General features: G+C 39.0%; 2 protein-coding genes across 5 annotated transcripts; both read left to right on the forward strand.

Moving 5' to 3' along the window:
• The first annotated feature begins 308 nt into the window (after positions 1 to 308).
• Positions 309 to 8,443, forward strand: colgalt1a (collagen beta(1-O)galactosyltransferase 1a). The gene is made up of 12 exons (XM_005942306.3): positions 309 to 760; positions 3,162 to 3,272; positions 3,380 to 3,497; positions 4,045 to 4,179; positions 4,273 to 4,477; positions 4,935 to 5,054; positions 5,220 to 5,296; positions 5,422 to 5,528; positions 5,627 to 5,759; positions 5,836 to 5,963; positions 6,067 to 6,273; positions 6,749 to 8,443. Exons 1-12 carry the CDS (start codon positions 537 to 539, stop codon positions 7,014 to 7,016), a joined length of 1,833 nt encoding a protein of 610 aa, XP_005942368.1. The 5' UTR covers positions 309 to 536; the 3' UTR covers positions 7,017 to 8,443.
• Positions 8,444 to 9,081: 638 nt separating this feature from the next.
• On the forward strand, positions 9,082 to 21,485 carry LOC102308034 (GEM interacting protein). 4 transcript variants are annotated; one of them, XM_005942307.3, is made up of 21 exons: positions 9,082 to 9,358; positions 10,614 to 10,701; positions 11,206 to 11,302; positions 11,491 to 11,530; positions 13,374 to 13,499; positions 14,810 to 14,874; positions 15,026 to 15,133; positions 15,219 to 15,299; positions 15,641 to 15,802; positions 15,979 to 16,116; positions 16,536 to 16,726; positions 16,926 to 17,011; positions 17,095 to 17,157; positions 17,284 to 17,355; positions 17,460 to 17,602; positions 17,701 to 17,877; positions 17,955 to 18,092; positions 18,195 to 18,394; positions 18,551 to 18,875; positions 19,396 to 19,498; positions 20,301 to 21,485. In XM_005942307.3, exons 1-21 carry the CDS (start codon positions 9,313 to 9,315, stop codon positions 20,933 to 20,935), a joined length of 3,084 nt encoding a protein of 1,027 aa, XP_005942369.1. In that variant the 5' UTR covers positions 9,082 to 9,312; the 3' UTR covers positions 20,936 to 21,485. The 4 variants fall into 4 exon arrangements, with proteins under 4 accessions (XP_005942369.1, XP_005942370.1, XP_005942374.1 ...); XM_005942308.3 differs by having other exon boundaries at positions 19,399 to 19,498; XM_005942312.3 differs by lacking the exon at positions 19,396 to 19,498 and having other exon boundaries at positions 9,085 to 9,358; positions 20,301 to 20,437.
• The last annotated feature ends 33 nt before the right edge of the window (positions 21,486 to 21,518 follow it).

The raw sequence follows: 21,518 nt of genomic DNA on the forward strand, positions 1-21,518 counted from the left end.
ACTGTGGGGTAGTGTCAAGGTACCTTTATTAAACTTTAAGCTCTGCTTCGTGTTTTGTTTTTTTTTTTGTTTTTTTTTGCTCATGATTCATGTGTGTAACAGTGCATGTTCAGACACTAGAAACTCCATTCAGTTGTTCAGCAGTATATTCAACTGTGGTGTGGTGAACATTGCAACATTGCAATGGGTATACAGAATATAATTTTGATTAAAAGACACACAGGTTAACTTGTGTATTTAAAAATATTTTTTTCTTCTTTTCCTTTTTTAAAGAAAAATCCATTCATTCGAATTGGGCATTTGCCCTCGGTGTTTCCTGTGCTGCAGGGCCTGTATTAGTCCACCCCCTTTACCATGCAAACAGATCCCACCCCTTTAGAGATTAACCTCGCACTGCTTTTACATCAGGGACTTTAGCACAGACTTTCCCTATCTGTGATGACGGCAGAAAGTCAAGAGATATTTCTCTATAGCCCCAGACGAGCCACAGTCCACTTATAAATTATCATTATTCTATTCCATAATTTGCTATCGCGATGCCCAGGCTCGCTGGCCTCACCGACGCCCTGCTCCTCCTGCTCCTGTCCTGCTGCAGTCCTGTCCGGGGATATTTTGCGGAGGAGCGCTGGAACCCCGAATCTTCACTCCTCGCACCCCGGGTTCTTCTTGCCCTCATTTGCAGAAACTCCGAGCACTCATTGCCGTATTTCCTGGGTACTATTGAGCGCCTCAACTACCCGAAGGACCGTATGGCACTGTGGTAAGTTGTTACTGGGTATAGATGTTGCAGACTGTTAGGCAGCAAAAAGTGAAAGTAATTCTTGTTTTTGCCACAGGTTTCTTACAGAAAAATAAGTACCGAATGATACTTTTCAGATTGATTAGATCGATTAGCAGGAAAGGGAAAGAAAAGGGGTGGACCCGCAGAGATTGTCGGGGGTAACAAAATGGCTTTGGAAATAAGCGAAGTGTTGCGCAGAGATCATTCCGTCTTTGAAAAAACAGCAAAAGAAAATGTGAAAAACTCAAGCATAATACAAGAACGAACAAATGCATGAGTACAAACCAAGAATATAAAAAGAAATAGGCAATATTTTGCAGTCAGGGTAGGGGACAAAAGTGAGCACATCTGCTCATCAGGACAGTTGTGCGTCGTATTGATCTGTATACGTGGATGGGAGTGAACGACCGCATTGACCACGAGGGGAGCTGTGTGTTGTGTGTGATCTAAGATACAAGCTTTGACACAGTGCTCCACAAGCATACCGATGCCTGATACATTAACAATAAACGCAAAACAAGTGTCTGCCATGTGCAACTGAGTTTGGATTAGCACCATGAAAATTACCTGACCCATGTAGTCTGTTAGTAAGAGGCACCTTCCGTCGCGAAATGTTACATCTCAGGAGAAAGAAGGCAAGTGAGGTCAAACCAGGACATGATAGCTATCAAATTCCATCACCTCAGGGTTCAAAGTTTCACGTTTTCCTTTTAATTTATAACATATCTTCATCTTTAAGCTTATTCCAGTCTTCATGTACCAAAGCCTACATCTTCTCCACTTCCTGACTGGAAGTTAAACAGAGATATGCATCTGGCAATACAAGTCCCTGTTTGTGAAGTGTTTTTCTGACATTATTATGTGTTAAACAAATCACCTAATAACGACATTCTAGACAATTTATTGATTACATTACAATGAAGTGCTAAGTAAGAAAAGACGTTATGGTGCAGTTTTAATATTAAGCTTCTCCTAGGTAAAGGCCAACCTTAGATAATGACTCTCCGTGATAAATGATTATGGAGGCTTAAACTCAGTTCTCTCTTGATGGTTCATTAAACATGTTTATGTAGACCACATTTTAGACCTAACATCTTTGCACCCTCTCCAGACAGTATGACTTCTCAAGCTCCTTAGTCATCTGTCAGTCAAGTAAGTGAAGGAAAGCTATTTTCACCCTATACTTAATCAACATGCTTGAACAGCCCACCTGCACTTGTATCCTCAAGCAGTTTGAATGACTACCTGGTGGGCTCGGAGAGGCGTGGTCTTCATTCGCTATCTTGATGAGCAAGTTTCACCTTGTGCAGGAGTAAGAGTGTCTTAAATTCCTTTTTTTGTTTGGTAGTTTGTAAAGTCTTGTGTAAATATGTTGGCGGTAAGGACAGTGTTGTTTGACACACATTAAATTACATCTGGAAAAACCAAACAACTGTGTGATCTTATAAACACTATACACTGCACACATTTTGCAGCTGTAATTGAAATCTTTGGCGTCTTATGCCAGCATTCCTACACCGCTACAGAAATAATAGCTGATGTGGAAGTGGCACACCGCTCCTAAATGTATGTTTACAATGAAAAAGTTACATAGGTCTAAACAGTGTTCTTTAATAAGCACTTATTTTATCTGAGCACAAAAGGGAAATGGGAAAGACCGACAGCTGGAGTGACTGAAAAGTGTTTTAGCAAGGAGCTGCAGTGTTTACACAGATCCATGGGGAATTTCCATGGAAATCTGTTCTAGTGTAAACCCAGGGCCAGAATACAAGCACAGCTGGCTGTAGAGCAGGTGTCTGGGGACAGCAAATCATGTTGGCCTACATGGCCAAGAAATGAATCCTGCGGGTATTGGGTTATTCTGGAGTATCATTTCTAGGCTTTTCATCCTCGTGTAGAATTAGATCAAACATGCAGGCAGTCTAACTTGGGTTCATTTGCCTCACGCATAGCCTAAGTCACTTTAAACAATTTCCTTCTCTGTCTGTTGCAAACAGAGGTTTCACTTCTGTAAAGTAGTTTCCGTACTGTTATCGTTTTTTCACATTTCCTTTATACATAACTTGTCGATGCTGACCTAAAGTTTTTTGTTTTGTTTTTTTACAGGGGGGGGGGGGTATTGCTGGTGTCCTTTACACTTGTGTCACTTCCCGCAGCTTGTACATAATGCATTTACAAAAAGTGAACACAGGGCTATTGTTATTTGAACCTTGGGTTTGTCTTTCACTCATGCCTCAACTAGAACTCAGTTTGGCACCGCTGCCTACAGTCAACCACTGTTACAAATTTCTTCTCGTTGTTACAGTTTTCCTCCTTTTACCTAGGTTCTTAATGAATGCACTTAATTATGATAATTTACATTTTTTTTCTGCATTGACAGGGTAGCAACTGATCATAATGAGGACAACACCACAGCCATTCTGCATGACTGGCTTGTAAAAGTACAGAAGCTCTACCATTATGTAGAGTGGAGGCCAAAAGAGGAGCCCAGGTTTGTTATTTTAAAGATGGAATTGTATAATCCTCAAATAGCTCACAGGAAATTGAGTCAGACGTCACATGAAATGAGTTTAATTAATACTGAAATATTTTGTGTAGAAATTATGAAGATGAGGAAGGTCCAAAAGACTGGACAGATCCTCGTTATGAGCATGTTATGAAGCTTCGGCAAGCAGCGCTGGAGTCTGCTCGTGAGATGTGGGCAGACTATTTTATGGTAGGTAAATAAAACTACTCTTTACAGTTACAAAAGGAAGCAGAATTACACTCAAAATGTTGATTATAAACACTGGGCCTCACTATTTTTAACATTCAGTAATAAAAGCCAAAGAAAAAGTACAGAATTGGGACCAAAATGCCACCACAACTGTAATTGTGAGGGAGACCGACTGTTAAAACTTTTCCCAGTTATGTTCTGTTTCTTATGGTTAAAGTTCATCTTTCAGTCTAGTTCATCTGGACACTTAAATCTTAAATGCGCATTTCTATTTGTATTCACCAGCCTGGCTCACATTGTCTTGTTTCAGCAGGGTATAATTTTGAAGTAAAGTCTATCCAAAATTGCAATAATTTTGTGCTTTTAATCTTACATCTAAACTTTCTCTCTAAAAAACAGAATTGTAGTATATATACTGCTGGTCAGAGATCACTCAGTTTTAGTTACCCCATTTATCCTTCGGGAGCTGTTCAGCGTTTCTTCTCAAGAGTTTTGTGTACAGTGTGTTATTCATACACTAGCTGTTTTTCTTATGCTCCTTGTGCAGCTGGCAGATTGTGACAACCTCCTCACCAATTCAAATGTGCTCCGGGGGCTGATGAAACAGAACAAGACTATCATCGCTCCGATGCTTGACTCTCGTGCAGCCTACTCAAATTTTTGGTGTGGAATGACTTCCCAGGTACTGTGATGATCACTGAGAAAACCCCTTTGTGTATGTCAGAAAGTTTCAATAATCGCTGTAATAAACAGCCTAACAACTCTCATCCTCCAGGGTTATTATAAGAGGACACCTGCCTACATACCTCTTAGGAAGCAGATACGAAAGGGCTGTTTTGCCGTTCCTATGGTACACTCCACGTTCCTAATAGACCTCAGGAAAGAGGCCTCCAGGCAGCTAGCCTTTCACCCACCACACCCAGAATACAGCTGGGCATTTGATGACATTATTGTGTTTGCTTACTCTGCTAAGATGGCAGGTAATTTGATATTATCCAACTTAACCCTTGTGTGGTGTTCGTATTTTTGTTACTCAGCCAGTGTTCATGGGTCTGGTGGACCCGCTAGAGTTTTGGCTTTCCAAATTAACACTATCAAACAATTTTATGTTAAATTACTCAACAGATGTTTACTTCATCCCAATTACAAGACATATGAACATTTACCTTTGTTAGATCACATTTATGAATTAATGTGCTTCTCATTTTTCTTTTATATAAAATGTTATAAATAAATCAGTTATAATCAAGTGGAGTGAGTGGAAAGACACAACACATTTACACGTGACAAAAATAATTAATTGTTTAATTTTTCTTTTGAAAAAAACTGAACACGGGTCTCACAGACCCGAACACTATACAAGGGTTAAAGTCTACTTATTTTTATCATAAATAATGTAGCTTCAGATTAAGTTTTCCTATTCTGTGTTCACTACAGAGGTTCAAATGTTTGTATGTAACAAGGAGACCTATGGATACTTCCCTGTGCCACTACGTTCCCACAATACTTTGCAAGATGAAGTGGACAGTTTCTTACACACTGTGTTAGAAGTTAATGGTGAGTGGCTGAGAGCTTTACTTTTGCAACCCCCTCACTCTTAACCACTGGCTTATTCAAGTCTTAATTCTACTCTCTTCTGCTTCATCTAATGGTAACTTTCAGCATGAGTTTCTAAATATCATTTATACCATTTCTGCATCCATCTTCCCTCTGACTGTGTAGTGCGAAATGCCCCAGTGATGCCATCCAAATACATAAGTGTTCCTAGAAAACAACCTGACAAAATGGGCTTTGATGAGGTAAGAAGTGATGTGAAGATGGAATCTGCAAAAATGGCCGACTTTCTGTTTCTGCGCTGAAATTCTCTGCCTGCTGTTGAAATCTATAAATACATTGATTGGTTCCACTGTTTACCTTTGTGTAGGTGTTCATGATAAACTTGCAGAGGCGGACTGACCGCAGAGAACGTATGCTGAGGGCACTGCATGAGCAGGAGATTGCTTGTAAAGTTGTTAATGCCGTGGATGGAAAGTAAGTGATGCTTTCCACTTATATACTAATTAGTAACTACCACTGACTGGCCCATCTTTATTGTCATTTTGTCACATTTCTACTTCTCTCTATTTCAGAGCAATGAATGTCAGTGAAATTCATGCTTTGGGTATCCATATGCTTCCTGGATACAGTGACCCTTATCATGGTCGTCCACTAACAAAGGGAGAGCTGGGATGCTTTCTTTCCCACTATAACATCTGGAAAGAGGTAAACCCCTGAAGCCAAGAATTTGAATATTTCCAAACCAGACGGATGTGTGACTTAAAGATTTCTCTGGCCTTAGATTGTGGAACGAAGTCTCCACACATCTTTAGTGATCGAAGATGACCTGCGCTTTGAGGTGTTCTTCAAACGTCGCTTGATGAACTTAATGAGTGAGGTGGACCATGAAGGTCTGGATTGGGATCTCATGTATGTTTTTCCTTCCTTCATAATATTTTTTGTCATTCCCACAGAGTTTACAAATTCTTATCAACTTGTCTTTCTGTGTTTTGTTGTTTTTTTCTTCTTTTAGTTATATTGGTCGAAAGAGAATGCAAGTGGCTCACCCGGAGAAAGCAGTGCCAAATATACACAACTTGGTGGAGGCAGACTATTCATATTGGACACTAGGATATATGATATCATTACAGGGTGCCCAGAAGCTTTTAAAAGCAGAACCATTAAAGAGGATTTTGCCAGTGGATGAGTTTCTTCCTCTCATGTACAATAAACACCCTGTGTAAGTGTTAACACCAGCAAACACAAGACCACACACACACATAATATATCATGCATTTCAAAGGTTTATAGGTAGTCTTAAGAGTGCAAAAGTTGAACATTTCAGATTTATCTTAAAATGTATTCAGTTTGTATTTCCTCAACGGTCAAAAGTCTCTCAATTTATTCCATTATCGGTGCTGGCCCCTAGATTTGAACCCTGACACAGTTATATTTTGTACATCTGGGCACAATCTGAATTCAATTTATGACACAGAGACTTGAGTCACCTTTTAGAGATATTTTAAGGAACAGTCATAGAAGTAAAATACACCAGATCTCATCTGATGAGAACTAAAACTGAATCTGTGTTAAGACTATAATACTAAGAAAACTAACACTAAACACTAGAAACAACATTTCTAAAGAGTTTTTCAGTGCACTGTGTTTCTATTCAGGAGTCTTATCTTTCTTTCTTGACCTTTCCTACTCTCCAGATCTGATTATATGGAACAGTTTGAAACCAGGGACCTGCTGGCATTTTCCGCAGAGCCTCTCCTTGTGTATCCAACTCACTATACAGGTGACCCAGGATACGTCAGTGACACTGAGACCTCCACTGTGTGGGACAATGAAAAAATCCGCACAGACTGGGACAGAGCACGCTCAGGAAAAAGTCATGAGCAGGCTGAGATCAGCACAGAGGCACAGAACTCAGATGTGCTCCAGTCTCCTTTGGACAGTACAGCACGGGATGAGCTATGAGAGGAAGTCACTAAGAGCCTTGGAAAAATAAAAAAAAGGTCCATAAAACGCACCACATTAGTTTTGTAATCATGTTTAACCTTTGATCACTTTGATTTTGCATCAGATCAGATGTGGTATCAAAGAATATAGAGAAGTTTAAATTATCAGAAGTGAAAAGTTAAAAAGGGATCATGCATGTCATGTTTTCTGCTGTCGTCAGCTTGTGGTTTTTACTTTATAAAGGCACTAGACTTGCCATTTGGAATGGCATTTGCAGTTCCCACCTACTCTCTGTCATACAGAAATAATGTATACTGGTAAAGAACAAAACTGGACTGCTGCGTTTCAGTGGTGCTAATTTGAGATTAGACTGCGTTTTGTAGCCTTGAGAAATTAATGAATTTGGCTACAACAACAACAAATCTGCACCACAGAGCAAAATAAAGACGTCTTAGATCAACCTATGCAAAACCTATGAACTTTTGGCATTTTGAATCGTTTTGTTTGTTTTTGTTAAATTTTATAACAGTGCTTTTTTTAAAAAAAATTTTAGTTGGTCATTGGACGGTACAATAGAACCCTGTAGCAAATTTCTATCAAAGTGACAAAATTCAGAACCAAGTAATTTAATTTACAGAAATACTGAGGCAGATTTACCACCAGTAAATGTTGCTGTTTTGTTTAAATTTTTGTTTTGTTTTGTCCTGTTTTTTTGTTTGTTTGTTTGTTTGGTTTTTTTACTCTTGTAGTTCCACCAACCACCTCTTCATACAAATAGACGTGAGACAAGCCACCAAACACACTGGTGTTTCAACTTGCCCACATCCAAATGCACATCAGCCACTTTATTACCTCTCTCCCACAGATGCGGTGCTGGTACCCATGCAAGTTCTGCCTTAGTTTTTGGGGTTTTTTTAGAAAGAGCTCACATTTATGTAGCAGACTTTGAAGTATTTTCCATGTCCATAAAGTTATGGCACAGTGACGCACCACTGTGGGCTGCATCTATAAATTACCTGTGAAATTTTTGTGGTTGCCCTTCTTTTTGCCAATGATTGTTCTGATTTTGGGCCCATTGGTTTTGTGGCGTTGTGAATACATTTGTCTTTTTTGGCAGAAATTCTATCAAACAGGTTCTGGATTAAGCACCAGCGCTGCATCGGTGGAAAAGAGCTGTATTGCTGTTCCATCTCAGATCAGTTCAGTGTGAATGTTGAGCATTTTGATTGTGGTAGACTTTATGAATTGTCATTACATAAGATAAGTGTAGATCATCATATTTCTCACAGTATATTTATTGTGTCATGGTTTCCCTCATCACATACACAGATCTCTGATGAAGCCAGTTTCTGTTGAGTCCTGATGGGAGTTATTCACTCACTAAGTGTGCACAAAATGTTAGTGGTGCTTGTACCGACAAAAAATAAAATGTTTTCTTTTTAACAGGTTCGACTTCTGTCATTATATGCTTACTGTTCTGTTGGAGTAACCATTTTTTTAGTTAATGTTGACTGTCCAAATACAAATTATGACGTCTGTATATTGTGACTAATGGAAAATTGTCTGTTACTGTGTAGCCTCTGGCACAGTAACATTTTACTGTGAAGTCATTCACACATTGTAGACTGTGACCTGAATGCAGATTTTGCCTTCACCATTTCATTCATCATTGTCACTGGAAAACACAGAGTACCCAAGCTGCTGATTACAAGTCGAATTGAACTTTTTAGCTGATTATTCTCGGCATGTCACGCAACCGACTTTCTCATTGAGGTTTTTATCACACCTGCAGATGGCTGAATAAGGTGGCTTACATGACAGTGAAATAATGTTTCTTAAATAACTTATTATATATATTAACAACTGTGTTTAGTATATACTAATTTTTAACCAAGTTGGTTTTAACCAAGATATGTTTTCTGAAGTGTAATTGTTACATTACAGTGGTACATGCCAATATTTAAGGAACAATCTTTCTTACTACGACAATACAAATTTATCACAGTGGTACCTTTTCACTATATATGGTTAGACAATGTAGGTGGGGCCTCCAGTGACTGTAAGATACACTTCCTCTTCCCCTTGATGGCGAAAACATTGGCCAACCTTCACTCTACCAGAGGAAGATCATTTTAAGAACTTGCATATCAGCGCGCTTGGGGCTCAGCTTTATATCGCTGTGTTTAAACTACAGTCCTGATTTCCTACCACTTCAAATACAAAGTGTTTTACTGTGTATTGTAGTTTGACCCTGATGCGAGATAATGTGTGAGAGGTGTTGTTAGGGTCTGCCTACTGTGGAAATAGCGCAGAAATGGAAGAAGATTTAGTGGAAAACAAGGATTCTACTCAAGGCACAGGTGAGCACAAATAAGATATATGACATGTGGTCATTTTGAGTAAATTGTATCCTTTACTCTAAATATCAACTTGCCCATGCTTAAATGAAACTTAAATCTGTTTTCTTTCCTTTCAAAATGTTAAAACTTTTTTGCTATTAATACACATTTTTCTTCATTTGAAGAAACCCCAAACTTTTTAATTGCCAAATATTATTTTGGTTTGTGTTACTGGAAATCTACTCAAAGCAGTGTAGCGCCATTATGACATGGGTATTCATGTGGGTGCATGCAGACGCTGCATGCATAAAGTGCCTTTGTTAATGAGTCTGTCAGAAGATTTCTGCTGCTGTGCGGCATCCTCCTTGTTGATGAACTTCCTGAACTCTTTTTTTAAAGGTTCTTGTTCTGTCTTTTTGTTTAACTTCTGTATTTTTATTCAGCAGAATTAGCCTACTCCTTCCAAAAAGCCAAGACTGTCCACTTCTTTTAAAACTAATGTTTTGGAGACTTTTGTGTCATTTGACACACTAGAAATTAGAAATGTTTCTTTGCTTGAAAGTTTCTATTCAGAAGCTTGTTGCAGTGTAGCCTCAATTCATGCAAGTAGCTTTTGCAAATGTTGCGGGTAAACAGCAAACACAACTGTCAGAGTTAAGTGCAACTACATTGGAAAACTGTGTTCAAATTTTGCTGAAACATCTTACTTTCCTGTCAGCTCTTATTCTTGAGCTGAAACACTGGTGGTGTGAAAAACAAGGACTCTATGTACACGATGGGACGTGACACAAACTGCAAGCAGGATGTGGTTGACCAAAATGGAGGCCTCTCTGAGCGAGTGATTTCTTTTTTACATTTGTTACACCTATTGTGAATGATCAGTTCTTAACTTTTTGCTATGTCAGAGGGTTATAAACGGTCAAAGTGTTGCACAAAAGCACAAAAGTTTAAGCAACAAAATGTGTCAGTTTTATTTCACATTAAGTGCAAATGCTGTCAGATAGGATTTTATGAGAAGCTAAGTTTGATTATTTTTTTGAACTGGATCCTTTTTTCAGTTCATCTATGTGTGTATCTGTGTGTTTGCAAGCTACCAAATGTTGGCATATACTTGATGAACTAGCTTTGATACTGTGGTATAATATGCATTTCTATATAGTTTGTGCTCTTTCGGGGTGGGGGAAGGGTTCACATGTCAGGATCACCGTTTACTCTATGTAACATAAATACAATGTAAAGTTTGTGTGTATCTTAGCTTTTACATTTCTCATTTCAGATGTGAAACGAGTGCAGAAATCGGAAACAAAACGATACAGTGAGATCTTCCGAGATTTTGATAACCTTGATTTATCTTTCATCTCTTCGTAAGTATTACCTTGTGCAACCCTTTTCTCCTGCATCACTCGGGTGCTAAGTAAAAACTGTGGTTAGTGAATTGGTATTTCAAATGGTCTAGAGATGGAAAATGATAAGAAGCTCTTGAGGATGGAATTATTAATTTATATTTTATCATTTAATAATCCATCAACATGAACTCAATTATGTATGATCTGTCGGTATATTTATCTAGTGCAAGCTTTTAACTAAAGGTTTAATAACTTTCTATATTAGCATTGCCATGTCTGGTTTAATCTATCCTGATTGTGACTCATATTTTATTAGAAGCACTGACTGGAAACTGTTTATAACATTTCTCTAAAGCAAAGGTGCAGTGGTGAATATAGTTAAGATGATAAAAATACATAAACTGGACCTTGAAAGGTTCTTAAGGGGCTTGTTTATGGTACTAAAAGGCCCAGTAGCATATGCTTGCTGGCATATTCCTTGACAAATATGTTTCTCTCCTTATACATTCTTTCTGTGCTCAGCTCAGGGGATGATCTGCTAGCAGAGATTGACTCCCAGTCCATCTCAGAACCTATCTCTGTAGAAACTGCAGAGACCACAGAGCAACATGACGTGACTGTAAGAAATAAATACCTTTTGAATGTAGTGAATGACCTACTTAATCAAAGGCCTGTCATTTATGCTGTTGTTTATGCTAAAGTTTAGCTCAGGTTCAGTTTTCAAATGATGGTTTGTTTTTAGACGATTAGATGTGCTTTGATAGAGTTGTAGAGTTCCACCAGTTTGAAGATGCACTTTGTCCACAGATATGTGCCGAACCCAATGACGTGGATGGAACTCAGACAGGTATGGTTTGTGTGACAGAAGGGATGAAAAAGCCCAAATGAGTGTGTTATTGTCTGCATGCTCTCTGGTCAGGGTCAGTGAATAACAACAGCTGTTATAAACAGTTGGTCTCAATGCGACATTCCTTTACACTGTGAACCTGTTGCTGAAGTGGTTCAGTCACCTGTTTAACCTAGCACTAACCTTCCTGGGACTGACAGGATACTATCCTTCATCCCATCGGATCATTAGATGTAGCAGGAGCTACTGCCTGTGACACTTTACAAATACTCTTCTTCAACATTTATTTATTGTCTTATAATCAGCTGTGAGTTGTAACGATCCCTCTGTAACAAGATTAGGCTAAAGAGAGAGGATTAAAGCAGGGGACAGCTGCTCTCAGTTTTTACATTAGACTAGTGGAAAAAAGAGAGTCACAGAAATCTCCTGTTACATGGTCTATGGCATAAATACAAGTCAGATGGATAAATGCACCAGACTTACTCATAGTCTACAGTGGGACTTTGGGCTAAGTGCACAAACTTCAGTTTGACTCAAATTATAGGCACATGGTAAGATAAGATATTACAGAGGCACACTGTGTTAAACTTGGATGGTGAGCAATGTCAAATGTATTCTTGGGGCATAGAAGCTCTTCTCAAGAACACCTCCCCCACACCACCTTAGCACGCTTGCTCTCTCACATGCCAGGAGATAAACCTGATTCAACGCTCCTCTAAACCCTGTCACTCTGCATTCTGGACTTGACTTGAATAATCCTTATTCCAAGTGCTTGAACTCCAAAGGATTGATTTCTGAAAGTGCTCAGAGCTCTCCCTAGAGAGGAAAGGCTAAGAGAGGTCACCCATAGCACAAAACCTAACATATCTCTGGAATTGCATGTTCTATTTTGTGGGCTGCGCATGATGGCAGAAGAAAGTCTGGTTTGATTTTTTTTCCTACCACTCTAACTGGATTTGGCAGCTATCTGAAGAGGAAGAGCAGTATAAAATCTGCCTCTCTGTCACTCTGGCATAACATGCTTGCATGTTTTAAAGCACTGCACAATGGACCGCTAGAAGAAGTGAAAGTTGCTGAAATGCATCGGCTTTGGTTAAAAGAAAAAAAAATATTGCATTTATTTGCGAAGGTTGTGCTGGAAGTGGAACACATTGAGAAAGTAGTGTAGGGAGCTTTTGTTAGACCATGTGACTGTCACAGATACATCATCCACCCTGCACTAGTGTGACTCACAGAGGAAGAAGAGTGGTTATCGTATTAACGCCCTGCCTTGGTGACCACAGTAGCGCTATAACAACATGCTAGTGTGCTGTTATGTGCTCTCACAACATGGCTTGTGTCGGTAGCTGACTACGAGTGAACAGGTGTGAGAGGGAGGGGCCAGGCAAAAGGGAAGAGAGAGGAGGGAAGTTATTTAGCTAAAGCAGTTTGTTTTGGGGCTGTCCTCTCTCTAGTTACATCCTTTTTCTGTCAACTGTGAGACATAGGACTAATTTAAGAGGGGGTTTTTCTTTGTTTTTTACCGACAAACTAATGTATATTTTAGTATACATGCTAGAGTTTGCTCTCACCTTCTGGAAACTGCAGGACCTTTACTCTGAGGAGCAGCTATGACTTGTCATATCCAGCCATTATTTCCTGTTTTGGGTTTGTGTATATCTTTTTTTAAAACTGGTATTTGATTTTTAAATTTCTTTATGTTGTCAGATATAGTCTGGGACCATTAATATCACTTAAGGACAGACTAAACGTTTTCTTGAGAAAAGGGGATATTAGGTGCTATTACAGTGTAATTCCTGGGTACACCTCGAGCCTACCATTATGATGATGTACTCTCTCACAGTCCAAGAAGCAGACCTGGCCCTATGTCGCTGTGAGGATGGAGTGGAGACGGCGCTGCAGTACGCCAAGTTGTGGTGCCGATATGCCAAAGACCTTCTTGCCTGGATGGAGAAGAGAATCAGCTTGGGTAAATACACAGCTGAGTAAAGGAAATAGTAGTGTAACATGCAAATTTTGTGTCTTATCGTAGATGGGATATTTGAATAGAAACCGCACACAGAAACAAGAATAGGTGGATTTCTTACAAAATGCAAAGCCATAATGTGTACAATATAAATGAAAATAATTCTGATCCACTATGAAGTCAGTAGTCTTAGAGTAGTACCAACATTAATTGGTTTAAAGTGTTAGTAAATGATCATTTCATGCAAGTAGGTTAGGTATAAGTGAATGTGTCCTAGTATTTTCATCTAGAGTTAGAGCAAATGGTTGTTGTTCTTTTTTTTTTTTGCTTTGATATAATAACATTTGAAATAGTGCTGCAGTAGTCACCCTGTAAGGAGAAGAGGTGCACACTGAAGATTGGATTGCTGCTTTGTATTACCCATTAAGAAAGAAAAATCATAATACATCCATTTTTAGTATTAGCTGGAGTACCATCGAGTAATTTTCATCTCCTGCCTGGATTATTTCTGTTAAAGAGGATGTGAGTTTATGCAGTCCTTCCAGAGAACTGCACGCTACACACAAACAGAAAGGATTAAAGAGCAGATTAGCTGAAAAGAGGAGGGCAATAAAAGACACTACTTGCCTTTGGAGTACACAGCGATTCCTCTTCTGTGAGCCTTTTCAGATCCTATGAGTTCAGGTAGTGATGTCAATATACTTTGACATCACTACCTGATACTAGTGTTATCATTCAAAACACAGAGCAACAGTTACCAACCTCAAGTGTGTAAGGAGATCAGTTAGGCAATGATAACACATGAGTAATGCTGGGTGAAGCTCAGCCCCAAACTAGTGATTACACAGTAAAGCAACACATTGAGTTTGCTAACAGTATAGAGCCCATTGCTCAAAGAGAGCAGTCAGATCACAAACTGCTGTTGACTTAGTGTTTGTATCAGTACTTGCACAGTGTGAGTGAGATCATACTGACATCAGCTTGGTTCATTTCCTCTTGCAGTTCTTGAACTGATGCAAAATGCAAACCACAGGTATTTTTAACCAAATTAATTCCTCTTTTAACTTCAAAATAGACACAGGTTAGATTTGACCACACTACAGGTTCTAGTTATTCTGTGGGTGCTGCATAGGTTATTCATCAAATGTCAGACTTGTGAAGAGACACAGAAGATAGGTAATGTCCAAAAATGTTCAGTATAGTGCAAGAATTTCAGTGGATTCTACTTGTGTTTTTTTATCTTCATGTACCATGCCTGTGTTTTTTATTTTTACATAAAAAAGAAAAAAAAAGTTTGTTTTTTTTCTTTGCAGAGCAGGAATTTGCAAAAAGTATAATGAAGACGGCTGAAGGAGCAAAAACCAATGTACTCCAACAGGTATGGTTTACTGGATACTTGACAAAAACTGTACCAATGATTGCTAAAGTACATCACAATGGGTTACTTATAATGGTGCCTAGAACAGAAACTGTGGCATTTCTCTTTCTTAGACTGTGGCGTTTCTCTTTCTTTGCTCTTGTCTATGCAGGAAATGATGCCATTACAGTACATCTACACACTGGCTCTAGAACAAGACATCAAAAATTGTCTGAACGCTAGAAGGACTTCTGATCTGCTGCAAAGTCGCTGTTACCAGGTATAGAAGCCTACAAACACATCATCTAAAACCATCTCTAATGTTTAGATGTATATGTGTTAAATATCGATTCTCTGTCTCAAAGGCCTTGAGTGCAAAGAGAAATGAGATTGATAAGTGGCGCAGAGAATTTAAAGAGCAGTGGGCAAGAGAACAAAGGAGGATGGTAAGTAAATAATCACTCCTGGTATTGGTTGACGTTAAGCAGAGTTATTTGCACCGTTAGTGAACTTGTTGGTATCTATTAAAGTCATATTAGACTGTACATGAAAATAGTGAAATTGTTGCCAGAATCATTACATATTTTTGTCTCAGTTCATCTAAAATTAGTATCTGTGTATAAATTGTATAAACAGTGGACAGTATACTTGTTTGCATGTCATGTATATGTTGTTTTGTCTGTTATGGATGTAACCAACATGTTTCCTTTCTCGTATGTTGTGCTAAAATTTGTGCCAGTAATAAACAGTGTTCTCCACTCTGTGTATCTCCCTTCCTCGTTTTCAGAATGAAGCAGTGACAGCTTATAAAAAGGCCAAGCAACAGTACTTCCAGCGCTGTGATGAGCTAGAAAAGGCGAAAGCTGTCTCTGCTAAGGCTGCAGATGACACAGTAGGAAGCAAAACACTAGATAAGAGGAGGAAGTCTAAGGATGAAGCTCAGACTAAGGTGAGTGTCATGTTAATAGACTAAATACTGTATAATCTGTAGAAGTAAGGGCCTAAGGTTTCAGCAAACAAAAAGTAAATATTTTTTTGGTATCCTTAATAATGGCTTATGAGACGATGCAAAAAGAGGAAAACACAGATTGCATATCCACTTAGATTTTCTTTCTGTCCTCACAGGTGTTAGAGGCAGAGTTGACATATAAACAGTGTGTGACTGATGCAAAGATCCACCAAGATGAGTTAGTGAAGGTGAAAGAAAGAATCATTTCACACATTCGTAAGCTCATCTTTCAAGGAGACACTGTGCTCAAAGAGGTCAGTACTTCACTTTGGTATAAATATAGAATATGTGTTACTATATAGTTGATATTATAAGTTGTCTTGGATAGCTACATATATATTTACCTAAGAACAGTCTAATGACTGAAGAGAAGTTAACATGTCTAACTATTAGTAGTTAATCAGCTTGATTAATACAAAAATGTACGTGAAAATAATAATCTACCTAAGCAGTGATTTATGTTTTGCATCATACAGTATAAAGAATTTTAATAAAAAACTACCATGTCTTATAAAATTACAAGATTCCTTTGCATATTTTTTCTTTTTTTCTTTTACTTTTTGCGGGTATGAAAAGTAAATTGTGAGCAAAACACTACTCTTATATTTTATATCACTTTTTTTGATTAAAGTTTTTTTCCTTGACTCCACATGATGTCTTCTCTCTGTATTAGGTCACAGTGAACCTGTTCTACTTCCAGCGTCAGCAGGCAGAGCCTGTTCCACTTGACTATCACAACCTGGAGGTAACATGCAGAGCCCAGGAGTCTGGTGAGCCCTATCTGCAGTATGTTCTCAGTAAGCGTCGCCCTGAGCAGATTCTCCAAAAATTTACCTTCCAGGAGTATGTTCCTCACGGTAAAGGGTGCGTTAAAAGGACTTATTGCTGCTTCTTTTATGTAGCATGTTTTTAAATATAAATGTGAACATATAAACATGTGTCAGTAGGGACAGATGTATTTGAGTGTATATCCTTGTCATAAAATAGGATAGAAAACATGTTTGATATATTCCACCTATTTACTTATTAAAATAATTGTTTCAATAACTTCTTTTCTTTAAAGCAACAAAAGAAAAACCAGCGCTCTGAACACTCTGCCAGACTCGTTCATGGCAGATGATAGTCCTTTGCGACGATCCAGTGATTGCAGTAAGGGCTCCACCTAATTATACTTTTTTATATAAAAAAAAAATCTTTCTCTTTAATAATATTTGTGTGTTGGTTCACCTAAGGGAAAACTGGATATAGTGACAGTGAGAGCATCGGAGGCAGTTCGGAGTCCCTGTCTAGCCCTGGTAGGCACAGGCTTACATTTTTGTATCTAACTTTTAATTTACAGTACATGCATCTCGAAACTTGTGGAACTTTAAAAAAAAAAAAATTAACTGTGTTTTTGCTTTATTTGGAATATATAACTGAAGCTAGGAGGCAGGGTAAAACCGCATCCACTTTGACAGTGTCATCAGACGACCTAGATGACCGGGATGAATCAGGTTCTTACCTCCTTTTCTTTTCATGAACAGAATATGTTAATAGAGTATATTTTTTATTTGATCCCTGGCTGGCAAATAAATCTATCTTCTCCACCTTCCTCCAGAGTACAATGATAGTCAGCCAGCCAAAGTGCCACAGGTTTCGCGAGCTGCACTATCACATCGACTCAAGAAAATGAAAAGCAAAATGGCCAAATGCAAGCAGTGTGACAACTATATTGTTGTCAGTGGAGTTGAATGTGAAGAGGTATGATTACACATTTGATGAATATATTGTAACATGGGCAGAAAACTGTCTTTCATGAGATTATTAATGAGATTAGCTCTTTTCTATCTCACATTCAGTGTGGCCTAGCTTTGCACAGGAAGTGTATGGAGGTGTGTCAGCTAGAATGTGAGCATAAGAAGGGATCGGTGTTTGGAGTGGACCTCTCTCTGCTGCCACGTGACAGGCCAGATGAGGTGCCCTTTGTAGTGATTCTCTGCACATCTGAGATTGAGAGCCGTGCTCTCTCTGTCCAGGTATTATTTATCCTCACACTGGTACAAATACATTGGTTGTCAAGTATGAATAGTGATCTAATAATCATTTCTGTTAGGGTGTGTATCGCGTGAGTGGGTCCAAGCCTCGCATTCAGAAGCTCTGCCATGCCTTTGAAACACAAAAAGAGCAAGTGGACCTCTCGGACCTCTCACCACATGACATCACCTCTATCCTTAAGCACTTCTTTAAGGAGGTAAAGGAGATATTAAAATACAAACCTCATTTTTGCACAATTCAAGAGATGTAATTTTTTGTCTGATATCGCACTGAATATTTTCAATATTATCTCTTGCAGCTGCCTGAGCCCTTACTAACTTTTGACCTGTACAATGATTTCGTTGCGGTGGGGAAAGCAATTCAGCACCTGAATGATGGGGAGACGTCACCAGAGACTAATGAGATAATGGATATCACTGAGAACCTGCAAAAGCTACTACACAGACTTCCTCCATATTGCTACAGCACCTTGCAGCATCTTGTATCTCATCTTCAAAGGTGAGCATGCTCTGGCACTACAGACCTCTCTAGTTTAACTTGGCCTAAACCTGATAGATGACATTTACTTATTTCTATACTGGACCACTGACTTTGACTTCTAAGTCAAATTTAACTTAAGCTGTCCTTGAATTTGTCTCATGTGTTTATTTACAGAGTTTCAGAAAACTACGAGAACAAGATGTCTCCCAGCAATTTAGGCATTGTTTTTGGGCCAACGTTATTGCGCCCTCTAGTGTCGACAGACATGTCAATGATTGCCCTCTTGGAGACCACCTACCAGGCTGTACTTGTTGAGTTCCTCATCACACACCACGACAAAATTTTCGGCCTGGAGCAGGGATCCGATACACCCCCTCCTCCACCCCCTACTGCACCTCTTCCTGACACCCCTCCCAGAGGTTCCTGCCCCCTGGATGGGGTAGCTTATCTCGACTCAGAAAATGAAACCACGTCCAGAGAGCGGCCACGCTCAGTAGAAGTAAGTATTTCAGTGCGCTTTAAACATCTATGGCTAATTTTTAACTGCTCCCTTTTAAGCAGCAGTTGCTTAGCATTCACACCATGTGAGAGTAAACACACTTACCAGTTTTTTAAGAGCCTTAACACTTGCCACCTTAACCTCACGTTTTTTCCATCAGGATTAACAAGATCCTCACGCACACTGCTGCATTTCTCCTGCCCTCTGCACTCTGGCCTGCATGACCGTCTTTCTAGCTTTTACTTTCTGCTTTACACAGCTCTTTCCTGTAAAAAAAAATTTTTTAAGTTCACCTAATTGTGGGGTTTTAGCTGGGTTGCATCAAAAGAATTAAAACACAAAAAGGATATCACCTTTCTTTAGGAGAGTAAAACCTTTTTATATTTGTACCTAATAAAAAAAACAAAAATAAAAAAGACTCATCCCAAGTAGTCATTCCCCCGGTAGGAATCCTATAATAATGCAGTGCTGCAGGTTTAGATGTGGTCTGTAATCCACCACTCAACTTGTGTCATTCCAGCAGAATCGAATCAAGAGAGAGTCAAGCGAGGGTTATATATCTGACAAGTCTTCATCCAATGAGGCAGTGGACCAGCTCAGCGCTGAAGCCAGTGAGAGAGCAGGTAGGCGGGGCATAGTGATAGAGAAGTTACTCCTGACTAGAGCAGGTCAGCAAATTAATTTATCCACTGTGTCTATGTCCTGTGAAACCTAAAGATGTTGACATTTTCAGTTGCCAAGTACAATGAATTCTCTCTTGTGTCAGCTTGTAGTTTTGCTACTTGAGGACATGTCTTAAACAATCCTCTTGTAGGTATTACCAAACAGCTCCCAAGTGTTTTGCTTAATTTCTTGCACACAGGGGGTTGGTTCTAATTTACAGTTACAAAGTAGCTTGTGTTTCTAAGCGTGAGATTCTGTAGGTGTAGAATACTTAAAATGTCTGTTTTTTTAATTACTTTGCGTACATCATCCAGTTATCTTTAGAAGTAGGACTTCCTCATATGTTGCTATTCAGTAAAAGTGGCTGAATTCGGTTGAGTAATTTTTTTGGGGGATAGTCTTTGTGGAATTAATGAATTAATTCTTGTGATTTTAATTATATTATGATCATTTCTTTTGGAATTTGCAGTTTGACATTTGAGTTTTTGTATGAATTTGGACAACACAAAGTTAGATTTTGGAGTTTGGGGATTTGGAAAGTCTGAGGCTCAAACCATTCTTTGCTTTCTGTACTTTCGCTGTGTTTCTTAGAGGCTCTCTTCTCTGTTGCTAAAACAGCAGCTTCAAAAGTCCTCGATTTCAAGTCAAGTTGCACTATATATCATATAGAATGATTTTGTTTTTTTTAAGCAAAATAATCAATAACTGGTGTTGGAAATGCTTAACTTTGTGAATCACATGCTTATCCTTCTACTGCTCCAGTCCTGGCTATGAGAGATGTATCAAGTGATCCTCAGGGTGAGATGGTAGGAGAAGCTACCTCTGATTTAGGAGTCCAGCCATACTACCGTTTCACCAGACAGCCTGTGAAGTATCACCGACATCATAATACAGGAACCCGAGTCTCGAACCCAGCATGTGCAGCCAGACAGGCTGCACCTCAACTGAGGGGCCACACAGGAAGTGCAGACAGCAGTCGCAGCTCTTCTCCAGAGCCAGGGGCACAAAGACTTTCTCGAGACATAGATATCCATTATGAGGGCATTCTTGAGCCCCAGCATGTGACTACTGACACAGAGAATAAAATGGATGCCCCACTAAGCCCCCGTGAGGTTGTGCAGTACATGCTGGGCTTGGACTCTACATATGCACCACTTTCACCTTCTACAGCATCCAGTGAAACGCAGGCTGCTGAAGAGGTGGCAGGAGGATGTCGAGCAAATCGCAACATAAATCAGAGCAATAACAAGCAGAGTACTGGACATTATCACCATCTGTGTTCGTCACCAAAGACAATTCCCGTTGAGAAAAAGGTTACCTCACCAGCCCAGAAGATCCTGTCTGGTCTAAGGCTGAGACGCAGCCACTCAGGGAAGGATGAGCAGCTCTTTGTCTGAGGGAAGATACAAATCTGCAGATGGTTCACTGGAATGATTTCACATACAGCAAAGGACATCATTAATATGACCATTATTGTATGTAACAACAAATGCTTCTGTCAATATTACCATTATTATGCCTTTATTATGAATAGAATACATCCACATTTTAGGTGCAAATGTCACCACAGGAACACAAAGTCTTTAGTCATCAAACCTACTGAACTAACATATGAAACACATGGAAAAGTTCAATCCTGGTGCCTGCTTGGATTAACACTTAATCTTCTTTAGATTTTGGTCTGTTGATAATCCAGCAGTTCACTAAACAGACCACACATGAGAAGTTTATATATTATTTTTTTAATTAGCTCTTGTATTTTGACTTAATTAGTAGGCGAGGTGAAAAGATACAAACTAGCACCTGAGTATAACGGTTTTGACCCGAACAAACTGTAATGAATATTTGTAAAATGCAGTGTCATCAATATAATGCTGTTTTACATTTGTTGTGCTTTCCCAATATATTATTGCCTATAAATGAAAAATGTTATAGTCTGTAAACAAATATATGCCTTTACTGGTGTCCTTGACCCTAACA

This window comes from Haplochromis burtoni, unplaced genomic scaffold (assembly GCF_018398535.1).
Source record: "Haplochromis burtoni strain Fernald_Lab_line unplaced genomic scaffold, NCSU_Asbu1 Contig_335, whole genome shotgun sequence".
NCBI lineage: Eukaryota > Metazoa > Chordata > Actinopteri > Cichliformes > Cichlidae > Haplochromis > Haplochromis burtoni.

Excerpts from the sequence above, each read along its gene's own strand:
- colgalt1a (XM_005942306.3), top strand. The coding sequence starts at position 537 with ATGCCCAGGCTCGCTGGCCTCACCGACGCCCTGCTCCTCCTGCTCCTG. Across the intron at positions 5,529-5,626 it reads GTTAATGCCGTGGATGGAAA|AGCAATGAATGTCAGTGAAA; the intron begins GTAAGTGATGCT and ends TCTCTATTTCAG. Across the intron at positions 5,760-5,835 it reads ACTATAACATCTGGAAAGAG|ATTGTGGAACGAAGTCTCCA; the intron begins GTAAACCCCTGA and ends CTCTGGCCTTAG.
- LOC102308034 (XM_005942307.3), top strand. The coding sequence starts at position 9,313 with ATGGAAGAAGATTTAGTGGAAAACAAGGATTCTACTCAAGGCACAG. Across the intron at positions 11,531-13,373 it reads CGTGGATGGAACTCAGACAG|TCCAAGAAGCAGACCTGGCC; the intron begins GTATGGTTTGTG and ends ACTCTCTCACAG. Across the intron at positions 14,875-15,025 it reads AAACCAATGTACTCCAACAG|GAAATGATGCCATTACAGTA; the intron begins GTATGGTTTACT and ends TTGTCTATGCAG.